We start from the raw sequence: 19,658 nt of genomic DNA, 5'->3' as shown, positions 1-19,658 counted from the left end.
CCACACAGCTCTGAGAGTCGCGTCGTGACATCACCATTTTATCCAGGAAGTGAGGCCTTGATGCAGTAGTAAGTGCAGGGAAAGAAGCACTTTATGTGCATTTCCCTGTAATAAGTGTATATTGGTAATTTGTATAACTTTTGGGGGGGGGGGGGCAACACAATACTTTAATAAAAATTTACGCCAGACTTTTTCTTTAAAAGGGGAACTATCAGCAGTTTAGTAGTGCCAGCTCAAAGCGGACCCAGAGAATATCCACTCTATTTCTTATCCCTATTTTTAATCATATATTTTATTAAAATTAATTTTATGTTTTATGTAGTGTATTTTATTCTGTCCATATAATAATAATAATTTATAATAATAATAAATTATATATAATAAGTATATATTTACCTATCGCTGATACGAAGTGACAATACTCAATAAATCTATGTATATACAGTACCCGGTCTAGCTTCTTGAGAGCCTACTATTAGACATATTTCCACTGTAGTTGTTAGAGTGCAAAACTATTAGTGCACTCAAAGTCTAAGAAGGGTGTACATATTTATCACACAAACACACATATAGATATAGATATCGCATTTTTCCAATCAAATTTATTATCTTTACATCTCTGTAATTGGATGTAGCGTACATACTATTCATATTACTATAGAGATCTGTTGTGTGCCGCTGTGAGCTATGTTGGTTCCCTTTAAAGGGAACCTGTCACCCCCCGTGCCAGGGTGACAGGCTCCCGACCCCCCGTTAGAGCCCCCTATACTCACCTAATCCCGCCGGGTCCCGCTTCTGGATCCGGTCGGGTGATGAAGATCTCAGCCGCTGCAGCCCGGCGCGCGCGCTGAGAGATGAGTCCAACACCCATAGAGAATGACAGGAGAGTCCATCGCTCCGTCTTTCTCTATGAGCGGGGGTGACAGGTTCCCTTTAAGAAAAAACGTTGGCACTCCATTAAACAATAGGCCACATAGATTCATGGAGCACCCATGTTTTTTCTTGGCCTATTTATTCTAGAAATGAATGGGGGTTCTAGCATTTAGCATTTCTTTAGGCAATGTTCACATGTTTAGGATTTATGTAAATGAGGTATAAAACTCACATTTTCGGGATCATGTTTAAGTGAATTTAATGTTTTATGCCTGAGGGTCCATTCACACTAACAGAAAAACAGACGGAATTCCATGTTGGAGTCCCAGCCGCGGACTCCGCTCGGAATGCAGCCTGCCCCAGTGTGTCAATGGGATGCCTCGCACGCCTCCGCTCTCAGCTCAAAGAATTGACATATCAATTCCGCCTGTTTTACTCACTGCGAACATACCCTTATTCATATGCAGGTTTGAAATCCACTCAGAAATCTGAAATAGATACCTCCCAACTTTGAGTGCAAAGAGGGACATAGACACGCCCCAACCAAACAAAAAAACACGCCCCTAAGCACACTTAAGCCACACCCAAGCACTTCTCCCACAATCACAGGGTAGCGCAACACTGATTTTCTTATGCCACCGCTGCTACTGAATAAAATCCACTGTAAAAGGATCAGTATCACCTCATACAGTCATATGAAGGTAGAGACCGCCCTACACAGCTCTGTAAACCATATACTCTACAGTGAAGTTATATCCAGTGACTCACAAGGGACGTCTTCTCTCATCAGAGTTGTTCCCTTTTCATCTTCTTCATCTTCCCTGGGCCATTATGAGAACTTCTCCGAGCCACGAATCCACAGAATCTGCCAGACAGACATATTAGGCTCCTTGCTCTGGCACCATCCTCATCTCTCTACATACTGCACATCTGTATCGGCCCCTTTACACCCTCATTCAGTGGGTAGGCTAACACTATGTGACCCCCCTTATAGTATACAGTATGCCCCTCTCTGTGTAGCCTCCTTATAGATTGCCCCCTTATACATGTCCCCTTATACATATCCCCCTTATAGATTGCTCCCTTATACATGTCACCCTTATAGATGCCCCCTAATACATATCCCCCTTATAAATTGCTCCCTTATATATGTCCCCCTATAGATTGCCCCCTAATACATATCCCCCTTATAGATTCCTCTTTGTACATGTCCCCCTTATAGATGCTCTCTTGTACATGTCCCCCTTATAAATTGCCCCGTATACATGTCCCCCTTATAAATTGCCCCGTATACATGTCCCCCTTATAAATTGCCCCGTATACATGTCCCCCTTATAAATTGCTCCTTGTACATGTCCCCCTTAAAGATTGCCCCTTGTACATGTCCCCCTTATAGATTGCCCCTTGTACATGTCCCCCTTAGAGATTGCCCCCCTTTATGCCCCTTGAACATGTCCCCCTTATAGATGCCCCTTGTACCTGTCACCCTTATAGATTGCCCCCTTATAGATGTCTCCCTTACAGATGCCCCCTTGTACATGTCCCCCTTATAGATTGCCCCCCTTATAGAAGGCCCCCTAATACATGTTCCCCTTATAGATGCCCCCTTGTACATGTCTCCCTTATAGATGGCCCCCTAATACATTTTCCCCAGACAAAAAAAAACACAACTCACCTAACACCTCGCTCCCCCGCTGCGGCTGTCTTCTTCACTCAGCCTTTCGGCCTGGCCTCCGGCTGATACGCGCTCTCTGGGTATGTCCCGGGGATTCACCAGCAGAGCATGCACCAGTGACCTCTCAGTGTGCGCCGGGGCTGGTACTTACGGTACAAGGAGCTCTTAGCTCTTGTGAGAGCTCCCTCTACCTGAAGTACAGTCCAGTGGCGCACACTTAGAGGTTACTGGTGCGCGCTCTGCTGGTAAATCCCCGGGACATACCCAGAGAGCGCGTATCAGCCGGGGGGCCAGGCCAACACTGCCCCCAGCCCCACAGGCATACTGAAATCTAAGGACAAGTATGCCTATGGGGCGGGAGGCAGTGTGGTGGGGAGCGGGACACATGGGGTCCGTCCCGGGACTGTGGGACATTACCCCCAAATCGGGACTGTCCCGCCGGATCCGGGACGGTTGGGAGGTCTGGATAAATCCACTATGTGCTAATATGGTTCCCAGCTGCACAGTAAAGATCTGTGCGGCGGTAGCTTTACATCGCAAAAAAGTTATTGTATTCTGGGCTGCGAGGCGCAGGGATTTTTCAGTCATCCCAAAGACGTCCGTTATTTGCTAATCATGATCATTATAGACGTCATAAGCAAATACCAGACGTCTTTTTGGTGACCAAAAAAACCATAGCCTCAGAGCTATAGGGATTTACAGGGATTTCCCTGTAAATTTTTTTGCAGTCTTTTCTCATATTATCATTGTGGTTTTTGAACGCGTAAAGGCGCATTATGCCATACACATTTTACGATTCTGTTTTTGGCAGTAATGTCCACTTTGTGGTCATTCTGACCAGGACTGCTCTATTTAAGTCAAACTGATGTTCACTGAGTCTGATGAGAAGCATTGTGTGGTTATTTTTAGTGCGGTCATATAGCCACCTGGTGTCCAACTGTCTGTACTGCGGCCTTACTGTGTTCAGGGATCTTACATACAATCCTTCCCTTACAGGATGTACAGGCCACAGATACAGACACATTGAATCATAATTTCTACTTGTAAAGATGCTTTGTTATCAGCGGGGAAGCTGATTATTTTGTGCATATCCAGTGCAATATATTATTTTTGGTATAAGGTGTGCCTTAAAGGGCGAGTGCTTCTAGCAGCCACATGCATACGTCCAAAGCTGCTTATTGGCAACATCCCCCCAAAAAACTCCAATGTTAGCAAATGTGTGTTGTCTCCTCTCTATGCACAGTATAAGTTATGTCAGATGGAATATGCCCAGTACAGGCATGCAGTGATGCACATTGCATGCAGTGTGAACGCCTGTCACATTACAGCATGCCCGCACTATGAGCGCTCTGTGCAGGGCCGACAGAGGAAATCTGCTTTACTGTGACAAGAGCTGGCTCTGAAAGAAGCCCGAAACCAATAGCTCATAGCTTGTAAAATGTCATTACTAAAGCAGCTGCTAATATCACATGAGCCTCTAAACTGGAGACATAAAGCAGAGATGGAATTGTGATCATGGGGAAAAAATATATTTTCTGGATTCTTTTTTAAGCAATCCTATTGCAGTCAGTTTTCTTAAGGGTGAACTTGCTGATGATAGTTTCAGGCTATGTTCCCATTATGAGAACATAGCCGGGAAAAGCAGCCTCATCATTGACGGCCGATAATAACCATCATAATCATTGTTAGCAGCCGTCAAAATGACGGCCACTGTTCCCTGCTATGTTCATGTAGTTGGAGTTTTTGAGGGATAAAGCACCAATTTATGGGCCATTTTACATCCTGAAAAATGGCCCAAAATACTGTGTAGTACTGTGTCTCATAGTTACACGACTTTAGCATCAGTGAATTCCCTTTACAATAAATGATTTCTGCTTCATTTAAGGACATAGCATTGGGATGCAGTTGAAACACTTACGGTGTGAAGATGGTCTCTATTGATGACTTGAATTCAGAAGAAATAATTAAAGAACTGGTAAGTATTTCCCGCGTGAGGTTTAATGCCCCTATTCCACAAGTCGTTTGGAGGAGCAAACGAGCGCTATTAGCGCTCGTTTGCTCCTCGTTCCCCGCTCGCTGCCGCCGCTATTCAACGCGGCGTCAGCGAGCGGGTGAGTGCGGGAGGGGCGGCGGGGAGCTGCTGGGGGGGCTGCCCGGGGGATCGCTGATCGTCCGGGCAGCCCATAGGATATAGCAGCATCTGCTGCCGACGGTCCTATTCAACGGAGCGACGGCAGCAGATCGCTGCTATATCAGTCGCTTGTTTTTCAACATGTTGAAAAACAAGCGACTGCAACGATCAGCCGACATGAACGATGTCGGCTGATCGTTGCACTCTATTCCACGGGACGAATATCGTTCGTAGCGGCCGTTATCGGCCGAATACGAACGATATTGCTCCTCTAAACGACCCGTGGAATAGGGCCTTAAGAAGCACTTACAGTATATTGCTAACTAGTGATGAGCGAACATCTCAACTCCCAGAGTATGGAGAAATTGGATGCAACCCTAGGGCTGCCAGGAAAACATGAATACAGCTTATGTATCCATGTTTTCCAGGACACCCTAGGATGCCATCTAGCTTCTTCTGACACTGGGAGTTGAATGACAAGGGTTTGGGTTCAGTTCAGATACTTTTCTGAAGTTCGCTCAACACTAGTGCTAACGCACTGGTATTTTTCTAGCACTGTAATTAGTTTATCCCTAGATCAACTGCATCCAAACAGTTTGAACCAGTTCGATATGGACCCCTGAGTCATGTGAGTCTGACATCCCAACCTGACTATCAGTCTAGAAAACTGTGTAGACAGGGCTTATTGTGAACTACAACTATACTTAGTGTGCTGCCAAATATATATCTTCTTTGAAAGGACCAGGAGAGCAGTGATATAGTAGGTTGGTCCCTACACTAATTAGTTGCACAACTCACACTGCTTATACTATCTGTATATGCTCTGCGCAGATTGTCTAGTGTGTCAGCGTTAAACATAACCTTTATTTTATTAGCTCCAAAATACCACCAAAGAATGATAACATTTTGAAGAGAATAAAACAATATGATCTATACAGTTAGTATTTTTAAGGAGTAGTTATCCCAGACACCTTATATTCTTGGACCATTGGGACACACACTACTCCCATACACCTGTGTTGTGATGCTCCTAGTGTGTACAAGACACCATCAGAAAGGTAATGCCCAAAATAAAGTGATGCAAACGAGCAATATGGCCCAACCACAAAACATATTACTGTGGTTCCCAGATACAAATCATATGCCAGCAGTTACCCTCACTGCTGTGCATATAAAGTCTCAGTCTATATCCTAATAACTATATACTAATATCTCTATAAGCTGCACTAAGAAAAAATGCAAACAAAGATAACACTGTCGGCTGCCGGTTAAATCCATCAGTGAAATCCTAGGTGCATTGCTCCCTGGGAAATACGAATATGCAAAAAAGAGCCCGTGTAGCCTCATTTAAGAGCCTGAAAACACAGGACTAGCCAGATATCCCTCCGGGAAGGGCCCTGCCAAGGGGGATCTCCTGTAGGTAAACCACCATATTAAGTGGCCCTCTAAGTCAATGTGATGACAAGGGGAAAAGTGTTTCAAGATTCTTAAATGAGGCTCCATGGGCCCTTTTTCGCATATTTGTATTTCCCAGGGAGCAATGCACCTAGGATTTCACTGCATTGAACGCTTTAACTAGCAGCTAACAGTGTTATCTCTGGCTGGTCTCCCTGGAATCAGCGATCTGTTTCTCTTATGGCTCTACTAGGCATTGCTGACACCTAGCCAGAATCCTGCTCCACACTGATGAGGGACAACACCCCGAAACAGCTGTCTGTGGATGGATACCTGGCCTTGGTTTTTCCCTTGTCATTACTTTCTCTTATAGGGCCACTTAATATGGTGGTTTCCCTACAGGAACCATCCCTTGGCTGAGCCCCTCCCGGAGTGATATCTGGCTAGTCCTGTGTTTTGAAAAACTGTCTCTTGTGGTATCAGTACCAAAAATATACAACAGACAAATGACACGTAAAAAATATGAGCAAATATTGTGCACACTTTGATTTACTGTTATAGCTGTTACATGTTGGAAATTGATAATAATATTTAATACGATGCGCTCATTGTTTACTTGCGTTAGTAATGATGTCAGAGTGCAATGTTATTGTCCTCTGAAGTTTAGTTAATTGGTAAAAGTGTTGGAAATGGCAATAGGTCCCGGCTTTTTCATCAACGTTTCCTAATTGTCACTTCTTCTCAGGCGCTTCTTGTCCAGCTCATTTGATAAAAGGTCACATAGCTCAATATGGACTCTGTATCATCTTCTTGGTAAACACTGTTGTTTTCCAAAGATTACATGAAGGAGAGTGAACAGTGAGGAATATTAAACAATAAGTTGATACCATTGTTCGGCCAGCAGCCCCCCGAATAGGCATGTTCAGACTGGCAGGATATATACAAGCTATAACAATACAGTAGGGGTAGATGAGCAGCAACTTATCTCTCCTGGAAACGATAGGATCGGACAGCAAGAACTGCAAACTGTCTAACCTGTCTCTCCCTACAGCAAACATGGGAGGGTTTAGTAGAGCCCAATGGGGAGGTTTACTAGGCAGAAAGTGCCAGATTCTGGCTTCATTTACATGAATAAACTGGAATATGTGCTGTGTGCCAGTTACATCACATGTTATATACACTTTTTACACCTCGCTAGACCGTTGTGAGTGAAAACGTGGTAAATGTCTAGAAAGATTAGGCCTGGCAGGGTGTTGCAGCCACTATGTGGACCCTAAATGGGGCCACATTACAGCCTTCTGAAATGGGCCTTGAGTGAGATTTTTGGGACCAGGATGTTGCATATGAGTAAGCTATGTAATGGTTTAGACAAAGTGAATGCAAATCCACAATCAGTCTTTCAATGTATATAGTGAATGTGCCTGTTAATAATAGTTTTTTCTTTTGCAGTGCATGTGCAATGGTGTAAATTATGACAAGATTAGACTAGATGGACCAGCAACAAAAACCCTTGAAATGTTCTTTTTTGGCTACCCCAAAATGGTGGGACTGTCTTATTTTCCAAATCTTACTAACTTGACCTTAGTCGGACAGAGTATAGAAAGTATCTGTGATCTGGAGTCTTGTCCACTGCTTGAAGAACTGTGGATTACAGAGGGCCGGTTAACAGTAAGTATGTCTCTATTAGCAGGGCCGGACTGGGACTGAAATTCTGGCATGGGAGGGCACAGAGGCACGCTTGCCGTCTGGTTTATGTTAAAGATATTTAAAGGGGTACACTGGCACTGGCAATTTTTGATATTGTGCTGCCATTATATGAAACATAAAACACATTTTATCCTCACCTCTCACACTACCACTATGTCCTCCTGCGGCATCTCTGGGTCTTTCGCTGACCGCTGCAGTGACACTCAGCCAATCACTAGCTGGGACAGGACAGCGGCTTGGCCAGTGATTGGCTGTTGCTGCTGAGATGAGTTTGCCTTGGAAGTGGCGGTGGCAGAGTCAGTGAGAGACCCAGAGATGTGGCAGGAGGACATGGGGGAGCGTGGAGAGGTAAGGATAAGATGTGTACTATGTTTTATATAACAGGAGCACAATATCAAACATTTTTTAGTGCATGTGCCACTGACATACCCGCTATAAATCACATGTGCCACTGACATACCCACCACATACCACATGTGCCTTCAACATACCCATTACATAACGCATGCGCCACTGACATACCCTCTACATACCACATGTGTTTCTAACATACCCACTACATACCACATGTCCGGCCCTGTCCATTAGTCATATTTGGGGGATGAGAAGTAGGTTAGTTGTTGGACAAAGACTTAGGCAGTGATAAATGCAGCTTGTAGTTAGTCCCTCTACTTAACTCAGTGCTGGATTTACAGCTTATAGCTCAGTACTGCTCTATAATGTCCTCTATACGGCTGAGTGTGTTCTAAGGACATATAGCAGGATCTCCACTTTTTGTATTTGCAGTTTATAGAAGTCTTTATAGTAGCTAGTCTCTATTAACTCTAGAGTCAAGCTCAAGGGAGGGAAGGGAAAACCCGTGAAAAAGATAGGTCATATAATGCCCAGATATTCGTCACTTACGTACAGTGCCCAGATATTCCTCATTTACATACATGACAGCAGGCAGACGGATCATATCTAACAAACCTCATTGACATGTTACTAATTTTGTCCACTGCCAGTGTAGCAGGCATGAAATCTGTAGTGTTTCTATGGCAAAATCTGTTTGTAGCACTGCGGATGTGAGTGAACCTAGCCAAAAAAAAGCCAATTCAGATTTTTGTAGGGTTGCCATGACCAGTGATTGGCCAGCTGTCACAGGAGGAACCCCAGGGAGAGTAGTCAGGTAAGAAGAATAAAAAAATTTAAACTGGCTCAGCTGCCCCTAGGAACGAATCAGATCCCACCTTTCATTTTCCAAAGAGTCTGTGAGGAATAAAAAGTGGAATGTGGAATGTTTGATAAATCTCCCCCACAGTGTGAATTTGTGAGTATGTGAATAGGCCTTTTTGTTGGCTCCGTTCACCCAAATCTGCAGTGCTACATCCAGATTACCCCTTTAACACCTAGTGAGGATAGTCACTTGCATGGAAGATAACACAAAATTTACATGTCGTCAAAGTACTGTCATAGTACCAGAAAACAATATAATTTGGTGTTTTGAGATGTCCAGATAAGTGTATGATGCATCATGTTTTTCTTAATTTATTCTATAGAGAATTGAAGGACTTCAAGACTGTCATCATTTGAAAAAAATGTTCCTTTATCATAACAGCATTACTACCATTGAGGGTTTGGAAAACCTAAAGAAATTGGAAGTGTTGTGGCTAAATGATAATGAAATTGAAGTGATAGAGGTTAGTGCATAAGGCTACTTGACAAGGTATGTAAAGCAGTATATCCATCTGCCCACTTCATGGCTTATAGCATATCCTATGGATAAATTGTAGGTGTTCCAGGTTGGTATACCCCACAGTTTTTTTCATGACATCTCATGTATGCCTTACTGGTTTAGAATTTCAGCAATGAGTTTAGCTATAGCTTTTGGTGACTGATAGGTAATAATAAATGAATAAATTAATATGTTACCAGACAAAGCACCAAATTTTAGCAAATCTTTAAAATACTCTAACAAATAGATATGGGTGGGTGTGGTTGTCGAAACAAGAAATCTTTGAGTACACCATGCAGATAATGTTGACTGAGCCCTCTAAGGGCCCTATTCCATGGAACGATTATCCTTCGGATAATCGTTAACAGTAACGGTCTCAAACGACCGCTGTTGCAAACGACCTGAAATTGTCAACCCAATTACATGGAACGATGATCGTCACTTATGATCGTTCTTGCGGTTGTCTTTTCGCTTTACCGTTCGTCGCTACAGCGAACGACGTCTTATTCCATGTGAACGATTTGCGAACGAGCAACGATAAAAATACGTCCAGGTCTCATTAAGAGATTAACGATTGGCCTTTAATCGTTAGCTGCTATTCAACTGAACGATTATCGTTTAGTTACGAACGATTTAACGATAATCTGAACAAATAGGGCCCTAAGGCCGATCGTCAGGCAAATGAGCGTTCATCTGCTGGTTTGATCTTTTGTGCAGCTAATTCAATGCATCATTGTTAGCCACACAAAACCCTGTGTAAACGTGATGTTCAGCTGACAATGATGCATTGAATGGGTAGCACGAATGATGCATCACTCATGTAGCCTGGCCAGACCATTAATTGTGCCTTGTCAAAGCTCAGCAGAGAAGCGCCAATCACAGTTGGGCCCTTAGCAAAAAGGGCCCTTAGCCTTTGAGTCTTAGCCAGGTTACTTTAGACACGAATGGCCAAGAAGGTATTACAAGTCATTTTCATGGCACAAGTGGAAATATCTTGGCTCTCATGTTCAGTGGAAAGTATTTTAGTTTTATTCTCAGCGGAAGATTACAATAAGCAGAAAGACACGCTTCAGTTTAAGCCTTCCTAAAGGAAGTTGAGGATAGCTTATGCTGAATTGTGTCCTTCTGTTTACTTTAATCTGCCATTGGGATGGAATAGAACTGAACTACTTTTCATTTGAATGTGAGGATCTTCTGCTTCGTATTACTGGGCCTCTCCTCTTAAAGGAGAACTCTGGCCAAAATGTAAAAATCCAAAGGGAACATAATAAAGAAATTATATATACCTGTCTCTGTGCCACTGCAGCGCCGCCACCACAGCAAACTGCCAGCCTCTGGTCTTCTGTTTTCCTCCAGTTCCTGTGTCATCACGACCCGCTACCTGCATGCAGAAACAATGCACTCAGCCAAACTGTGACTGCAGCTGTCTCAGTCAGTGATTGGCTGAGCGGGCATTTCTCAGTTGTGATGTCACCGCAGTGGGAGATCCAGGAGGCTGAAGGGCTGGGGGGCTGTGATTGCTGCTGCTGTGCTGCGGAGGCACAGGGACGGGTAAGTATGATTTCTGTATTATGTTCCCACCCTGCCTTGCCAGCACTGGAATTTTACATTTTGGACAGAGTTCTTTAATGTACACCATAGCCTGGATAAAAGTGGAGACATCTCTTCTTCACATATTTGCATGGCACAAGCAGCAACAGGATTAAATGGTTGGTCAGAAACAATTTGGTGTGAGCAGAAGCACTTATACTGACAGACACCCTGTCACTATGCGCCTCTCCACAGTCGCAGCTGACACCAGAAGATCTGGTTATCGACAACATCTCACGCCACATATCCGATTCTAATTTATAAGGCTCATACATGCAAATCGTGCGGCGTGGATGGTTGCTTTGGCAACCCGATCTTCCGGCATCAGCCAAACAATGAAGCGGTGCCTATTGGAGAGGTACCATTTAAGGTCATATCCAGTGATGAGCTTAACTTGAGGCATCCAGTCTGAAGAAGTTGGATGCAGCCCTTGGAGTCTGGGGAAACATGGATACAGCCTATGGCCTACTGACTCCTTAGGGCTGCATCCAATTTCATCAGCCACCGGTATTCAAATGCTGAACAATTGGGCTTGATCATGCTCGAGTTGCGCTCATCTCTAATCCTATCCAACACTAAATGAAAATGTAAATCTAAATAAACTGGGGAAAATCATTCCTATGAATCCTTTTGCATATCATTATATAATATGAGCACTGAATACATCTTCCATTGATTACTTAACTAATACTATTATGATTCAGCAAGTGGAATTAAAATTTTCATCTGCTGTTCTTTTCTTTTTTTTTTTTTTTTTCCTTCAAGGGATTGGATACACTGCAGAATCTTAAAGAGCTTAATCTGGCTGGGAACTCGATACACTTAATAGGTATGTAAATATAAACTGAGAAAATACAGAGTTCCGTGGCCCTCTCAATTACCTTTCCAGCTGTAATCATACAATCCTGTCAATCTTACCGATAGCAGGAGAGTAATACGATAAAGCTTTGGATTATTAGGTGCTTCTCTGCATACAGTCACAGAATCAGTGTTCCGGGCTGTGGGGCAAAATAATATTAGATACTTTTCTGTAACAGATGGAAGAACAGTAGTGCCCATAAAGGGGAATAGACCCCATATCAGTAATAAAAAAAAAAACAGGCTTCTGCTGGGGTGGGGTTCTTTCACACTACCCATTTATCATAAATATATAAGTAGATTCTTCACATTCTTGTTTGCTCCCTGGACCCATAACAGCACCTTCTTTGCCTCAATACTGTGTACATCTTTGGGTGCAAGGCATAAGAAGTTGATATATTAGTGTCAAAGTTTTTATTGAGGAAGATTTAATGCATACAATAAACAGGATGAAGGCAAAATCGCCCCACGCAGGGGGGATAAAGTACATTGGATACCTCCTCCAGGTTTGGAAGAAGAAAACATAAGATCAAGGAAGAGGAAACATAAAACAAACAAACAAACAAACAAACAAACAAACAGATATACAGTATTAGCATACAAGGTCGTTCAAGTGCCTGCAGGATTTAAACATGAAGGGTAATAGAGTCCCTTGGGGGGGGGGGGAGTGGAGGGTTCAGCTCATGCATAGGTACGGAGGAATCCATCGCTAGGAAGCTAGACGGAGCATTGAAAGTAGGGTGGTTGCGTAGTCTAGCCATGGTTGCCAGACTGCGGTGTATCGTTCGAGTGTGTCAGTACGGGTGGCTTCAATTTTTTAAGAAGTTGATATTTTAATCATCAATTTAGGTACCCAGATTTGTAGGGAACCTCCATGGGCATGTTAGAGAAATGTATGTACAGTTCTTTAGAGGGATAGTCTGAAAAATTTATTATTAATACATTACTTTAGATTACTTTGTTATCTAACTTAAAATAAATGTATAGTTTTTCATTTACATATGTACTTCCATTGACTGGCAGCAGTGAGAAGCAATACGGCCCCCTCTGCTGCCACCAATGTTTGTGTCTGGAACTGCAGGGCAATCTGAGGTTGCAGCTGAGGTGCCTGTGTTGCCCCTTACTGCTGCCAGTCAATAAAAGAATATATATATATATATATATATATATATATATATATATATATATACCCCTTTAATTTGTCCCTCTTCTGAAATATTTATCTCTACCATAACATTGAATAAGTAAGCTGTGTCTTATTTTATTATTACTATATCAGTTGTGCTCCTACAAGTATTTTAAGAAAAGCAGTGGGGGATTGCCTTATATGCACCTTTTAAACGTAGGCCAACTTCATAGGGTTTTTTGGACCCATGTCAAAAGGACAAAATCTAATATATTTACCCTTTAAATTCTGTGCTGTTCCAGCATCATTGTCACCATAGTTCCCATACATTTCTTGTATATTTTGTGTCTATAGGACAGTGATATTGATATATAGTAATGGCTGTATATTCTTACATGTACTTACTTTTTTTTATCCCAGGCAGCTGCTTAGATCCAAATGTTCCACTGGAGCGACTAAATCTCTCTGGTAATAAAATATCTTCTTTTAAGGTAAGTGTGAACATTTCTATGTGCTACAGCGCCTCCCATCTCTGTATATGACAAGAGCAATACAGGAAACCAAGAGTACTATGCCAACCTCTGCATTTTGTCATGGCTACAAGACAAACTCAAATAAATAGAATTTATAGTTCAAATGGAGTAGTTTTTGTGTTTGATCTTTTGCTCTCCTAGTTCTTTGTGAGTGACATCTGTATGTGTAGGGTTTTTCATTTATTTATTTATTTATTTATTTTACTTTTTATTAAACTTATCACAAATAACAAAACACTTTAAAAATTACATCAGGCTTTTCCTCATACTTGTTCCCATTTACCACAAAAACTTAACACCTAAGGTAAACGATAAGGCTTCAGCTCTTATTTAAATTCTCATCCAAGAAGCACACCCCCTCCCGTTCCCCAACTTTCCATATTGACCCTTTACTAGAGGGCAGACCTGGACCTGCTGGTATATCGCTCTCCGTAATCTTAGAAAATCTCAAACTATCCCATATCCCCCTCCCCCTTTTACTTTTACACTCTCCCACAATCCCAGGGGAGCCTATCCAAGGCAGGGGGGAAAAGCAGGCGCACGCAGGTCCCATCATACCCATTCCAACTTATAGACGAAACCCCTTTCCTTTTTACACCCTTTACATATTGTCCAGACCCAATGGGGCTCCCTCCCCTACTTGGCTCCCCCTTCTCAGGAGGATACCCTCGGGAACATTACCCCACCAGGTCTTTTGACCACTATAGGAGTCACTCAGGTCACCCCTAAGGACGCAATAACCATATACTGTATAATGGTCCCTCATCCCAATATGGCAGCCCCTGGTCATCCAATTCACTCATTACCATATATGAGTATCATATATATATATATATTTATTTTTCAAAGGGTTTTTCATTTATACTTTAATGATAAATAATGTTCTGGGCTGACATAAGCTCTGCATCCCTTTTTACTCTTACTGCAGCACTTAAAAAAGATTGAAACGCGTCACTGTGAGTTTTAATGCAATGACATACGTCATCAGTAGCTAAAGTTACTCTGATGCTCCTGCTGTATTACACATTTCAGCATTCATTACTTTCTCACACACATCTATATGGACATCTAAAAAAAAAAAAAGAAAAAACATAACCACTTTTTCTTTAAAAAAAACCTAAAAATATTTGTCATATGTCATATCACACTTACTGTGGGCAGACCGGGACGCCGGTGACCCTGGAGGAGACACTGATCCTGCATGGATGAGAGGTGCACCTCTATAACAACTAGCAGTTGTAAAGCCAGAGAGACTGAGCACACACATTGTACTATAGACAGATCGCCAGGAGGGCAGCGTTATTTGTCTGGTTGTAGAAACATACATATACCCCAATTAAGGGGGAACATTGCATCTATCATTATAAGCAAACTGAATTTTGCTGCATCAGCAGTGCTGCACAAGCACAGTGGGTAAGGAGTATAACCCTCATCTGTCCACTATCACTGATTGCTGCAAGCTATTGAGAGAATGATGGGAGTACCTCTCTAGATCTGAATTTAAAGACCAGATTACCATTTCATGAAGCTTATATGAACTCTGTGTGCTTAAAGTATCATGTTTTAAAGCGACTTTGTACCCACAATTTGTCCCTCCCAAACCACTTGTACCTTCGGATAACTGCTTTTAATCCAAGATCTTTCCTGGGGTTCGTTCGGCAGGTGATGCAGTTATTGTCCTAAAAAACAACTTTTAAACTGGCAGCCCTGAGTCAAACTGGCGTGGCCTAGAGTACCCATGTCATAGCATTGCAACACCCCTCTGTCCCTTCTCCCCACCCTCTTCATCATTAGGAATGCCCCTAGAACATTTTCTCCTATCTGCACATTGCACAGGTGCCTAAGCAATCCAGCCCATGTGCTGTGCTGACACAGGTGAGGGATATGGGACAATCTGCCTGGAGCATTCCTAATGATGAGGAGGGCGGGGAGGAGGGACAGAGAGGTTGTGCCAGCCTAATGCATACACAGTCTAGGCCATGGTCGTTTGGCACAGGGCTGCCAGTTTAAAAGTTGTTTTTTAGGACAATAACTGCATTACCGAACGGACCCCAGGACAGATCTAGGATTAAAAGCAGCTATCTGAAGATACAAGCAGTTTTGGGGGGTCAGATTGTGGGACTTTGACATTGTTATTTGACCACTTTGTATTTTATTTCTCAATCATTTGTTTTGATTTTATTGCACCACGAAGGCCCTGTGGCTTATGTATTTTATATGTTTATGATTAAACACTCTATTAGCACTCTATGCTTAGTGCACAGATACATTTTCTTTTATTCTATATTTATTTGTTTATGCTTGGGTATTGGCATTTTTCTGTTAAACTCAGCATTGGGATTTATTTAAAGGGGTTATCCAGCGCTACAAAAACATGGCTACTTCCTTCAAGAGACAACACGACTCTTGTCTCCAGTTCAGGTGCGGTTTGCAATTAGGCTCCATTCACCTCAATGGAACTAAGTGGCAAACCCCACCCAAACTGGAGACAAGAATTGTGCTCTCTCTCGAAAAAAGTGGCCATGTTTTTGTAGCGCTGGATAACCCCTTTAAGTGAGCTGCACCTACCCCCCAGCTGTATATATCATTTTGGCCTTTATACATTTGACAAACCCGTAAAAAAAAAATCACCCGTCAAAAAATGGTGGCTCAAAGAAGTATAATAAGAATATGCCAGGTATGTACTATAAAAATACAGTCATTAAAGGAGAGTGACCTGTTCAACAAGACCACAGCAGAGGATGATATAAGTAGGATAGATAGAAATATATGCTAATACTGTTTGTTGCCATTACAGTGGCACAATTTAGACTGGGCCAAAGCCAAGACACATAACCAAAGTTAAATGCATATACAGTATAGGGTTCTCTCACTCACTAATGCCAAGACCAATGGACACACATGGTAGGTAAGGTTTGTCTGTTTGCTGATGACACAAAAGTGTGCAATAGGGTTGATGTTCCTGAAGCATTATTAGATATGTGGTCCAAACAATGGAAAGTGCAGTTCAATGTTTCGTTATGTAAAATAATGCATAGTTCTGTGCTGGCAAAGACTTCAAAAGAGAAGGATTTAGGCCTTATTCTCACGCTCCGTAATGCACAGAGGTTACGGAACATGAAGCTAAGCTGTGGACGTACAGCCCTCCTGGTGTCATGAATCAATATGATGTCAGGGGAACTGAACGTGTTTAAATCTTCTAGTGACTTTACTGATACAGCCGTGCATGAGACTGAGGGATATGAGCGCAGATCAGTTTTGCTGAAATTAATCTGATACACTCATTTCTACGTGTTCCTTTACACAGACAGATTTATCTGACAGATTTTTAAAGCCGAAAACAGGACTGGATTTAAAAAGAGGAGAAATCTCAGTCTTTCCTTTATGACCTGTTCTTTGTTTATAGTCTGTTCCTGGCTTTGGCTTCAAAAATCTTTCAGATTAATCTCTCTGTGTAAAGGCTCCCTTACTGTAATCAATAGTCTGTAAAGAATCACAACAAGCAGAGATCTTGCACGTTAGTCAATATCTAAAGTATTTGGGGAAATTGGAACTTAATTTTCTGAAACCAGGATACCCCTTTAAAGTGGAATGTGTAATCCGTTGTTTAATTACCGATGCCTGAATTTACCATATGGTTAGTAGTCTGAATCACCAAGGGAGTGTTAAAATGTAAAGGCTGCTATAAGCTCAGTGACTAAGAGGCTGTATAACATTAGATCAGTTAATGTGAACACAGTTAAAAGTCAATCAAGCAATAAATCCCAATTGAATTGTTGCAGATAGGTAGTAAACACCGTATTTTAACAGAAGAAAGGGTCTTTGGTGGCAAATTTAAAGGATGCTACAGGACACAGAAATGATGCAGGCCGCTTTCATCCCCCTGATAACCATTGATTTAGTTTTATTTATTGTTTTTATTCCTAATTTTTATTATATTTTATATGATTGCTTTGTCCAGAATGTCATTAACATTCTCTTTTTTTGTTAGGAGATCACAAATTTATCAAGACTTCCAAACTTAAAGGATTTAGGTCTTAAAGATCCACAGTATAGTCCCAACCTGGTCTGCCTTTTCTGTAATTATGCTACACATGTGTTATATCATATACCGCAGCTACAGAGACTTGATACATACGATGTATCCCATAAACAAATCAAGGATTTGGCCGAAGTAAGTGATTTTTAGAAAGGATTAGCAAATTTGATACCTCTTTTTTATACTGTTCCAGTGTGGGAGTTGGAGAGGCTATCTCAAGATTACAAGTTATCCTACAGGATAGGGTATAAATAGCTGATCGGTAGGAGATTTACATACTAATCATAAGAATGAAAATCATTTGTCAAGCAGCATGCATGCTCTACCATCGCTCCATTCATTCCCGATGCAGCTGTCTATTAAAAGTCATTTGGACATTGGCTAAACATATGTGCTGCAGCTCCAATGGCTTCTTGTAATCACTCTGGGTCCTAGTGGTTGGATCCCCTTGAATAACTTTTCATCTTGGGACAAACCCTTTAATGCCCCTAATGTCAAATCCAAGTTGCTTCCATGTACAGCCTTTACTGTTGCTGCTAAAATGAAATGTGCCTTTATGATACTCCTTTTAGTAATTTATTTTTCTTAACTACCTACAGCGTATCAAATAGTGGACTGAAGAAGCATACACCCTAAGTAGGGTTTACACTATGAATGACAGCGACCGTTCTGTGACACGGCTATGTCACAGAACGGTCGCTGTCAGTGAAGTTCATCCTGGCTGGTACTGCAGTACAGGCCGGATGAACTTCTTTTTACTTGAGATGCGGGCACATTCGGGTGTGCCAGCGTTCCAGTTCACCAAAGCCGACAATGTAAAGTGCTGCCGGAGCCGCACTTTACATTGTCTGCTCTGTCAGTCTTGTGCGGACGTCATTCAATGAATGGTGGTTGCACAAAACTAACATGTTTGTTTCTTTGTGCGGCCGGAAGAAATCCCGAACGGAGTGTACATAGTGGGGGGGGGGGGGGATTTATGAAAACCGGAGTACTTGTTGTCTTATATTAGGCCCCGCCCCTTTCCACTGGCAGGATTTACTAAGAGGCGCAGGTTGAACGGGATCATGCGATCATAGTATGTCCTATTTCCTGCCCTCTGTTTGACACTTTTGGGAATGTATTGTGAGGGTAATTGTGCGCTTTTATTGTATTGTGCTTGTGTCCTTATTTTGATGTTTTTTTCTTTTTTTAATTGATAAGACCGCTAATGCATTTTGTAGTCTACAGTGATGAAAAAACTTATGTATTATAATATGCGTATGAAGACAGTCCGCAGACAGCTGAGGGAAGAATTAAAAATACTGGAAGATCTAAAGAAGAAATTGAAACAGACACCACAGGACAGAATTAGAAAACTGATTTTCCATGTAAAAAGTGTAAGTGTTATAACGCCATTAAAGGGGTTAATACAGAAGAGTTCCTATGTGTACCTGAATGCTCACAGTTAATGACAACATAGGTTATAATTACAGATGTAGCTCTGCTAAAATGATTGATGGTGTGTCACTCTAGTGTGTCAATGAAAGTACAGATGCAAGGACTCCCTGCTTCTATACACTGAGCAGTGAAGCATAGAATACATGTAGTATTGCACTGTTCATCTCTGGGCAGCCATACACATTTGTTGGGCCAGGTGCAGAGTGAGCTGCGATGCATACAGCATTGCCATTCATCTTCAGGCCAGAGTGCCTGCCTGGACCAGTGAATTTAGTGACCAGGAATGCACACAGCACAGTGCATTACTCCCCATTGTCTAGTCCAACAAATGAAGTGAGTAGCGATGCTTGTATGCATCGCCACACATGAACATTGTCTATATAGCACCTTCCTAGCATGCTGCAGTGCCTAGACGTCACGCTGAAGTGCTCATGGTGGCAGCTTTATAATTATGTTTATTTTTAATATTATGCCCATCTCTGTACAGTACTTTTGGATTAAAGGTGGCCATACACCTTCTATAACTGATGATCGAACGACCCTTCAGCTGCCAGTTATCTCTCCTGTCCTCCCCATACAC

The 19,658-nt window shown here is 42.2% G+C and overlaps 1 protein-coding gene across 3 annotated transcripts in view; it reads left to right on the top strand.

Moving 5' to 3' along the window:
• Window positions 1–19,658, top strand: part of LRRC9 (leucine rich repeat containing 9) — an 83,334-nt gene that overhangs the window by 2,568 nt on the left and 61,108 nt on the right. For 2 of the 3 annotated variants that reach the window (XM_069950394.1, XM_069950392.1), the window contains exons 2-8: window positions 4,434–4,523; window positions 7,524–7,742; window positions 9,320–9,460; window positions 11,851–11,914; window positions 13,490–13,560; window positions 17,594–17,776; window positions 18,862–19,021. In XM_069950394.1, the coding sequence (XP_069806495.1) occupies window positions 4,476–4,523; window positions 7,524–7,742; window positions 9,320–9,460; window positions 11,851–11,914; window positions 13,490–13,560; window positions 17,594–17,776; window positions 18,862–19,021 (886 nt within the window). In that variant the 5' untranslated portion in view covers window positions 4,434–4,475. The remainder of the gene's footprint in view (window positions 1–4,433; window positions 4,524–7,523; window positions 7,743–9,319; window positions 9,461–11,850; window positions 11,915–13,489; window positions 13,561–17,593; window positions 17,777–18,861; window positions 19,022–19,658) is intronic. The other variant, XM_069950393.1, reaches the window with a different exon arrangement.

Source organism: Dendropsophus ebraccatus, chromosome 13, assembly GCF_027789765.1.
Source record: "Dendropsophus ebraccatus isolate aDenEbr1 chromosome 13, aDenEbr1.pat, whole genome shotgun sequence".
Lineage (NCBI taxonomy): Eukaryota > Metazoa > Chordata > Amphibia > Anura > Hylidae > Dendropsophus > Dendropsophus ebraccatus.
The sequence above is the reverse complement of the archived record's forward strand: the minus strand, read 5'-3'. Positions and strand labels throughout refer to the sequence as shown.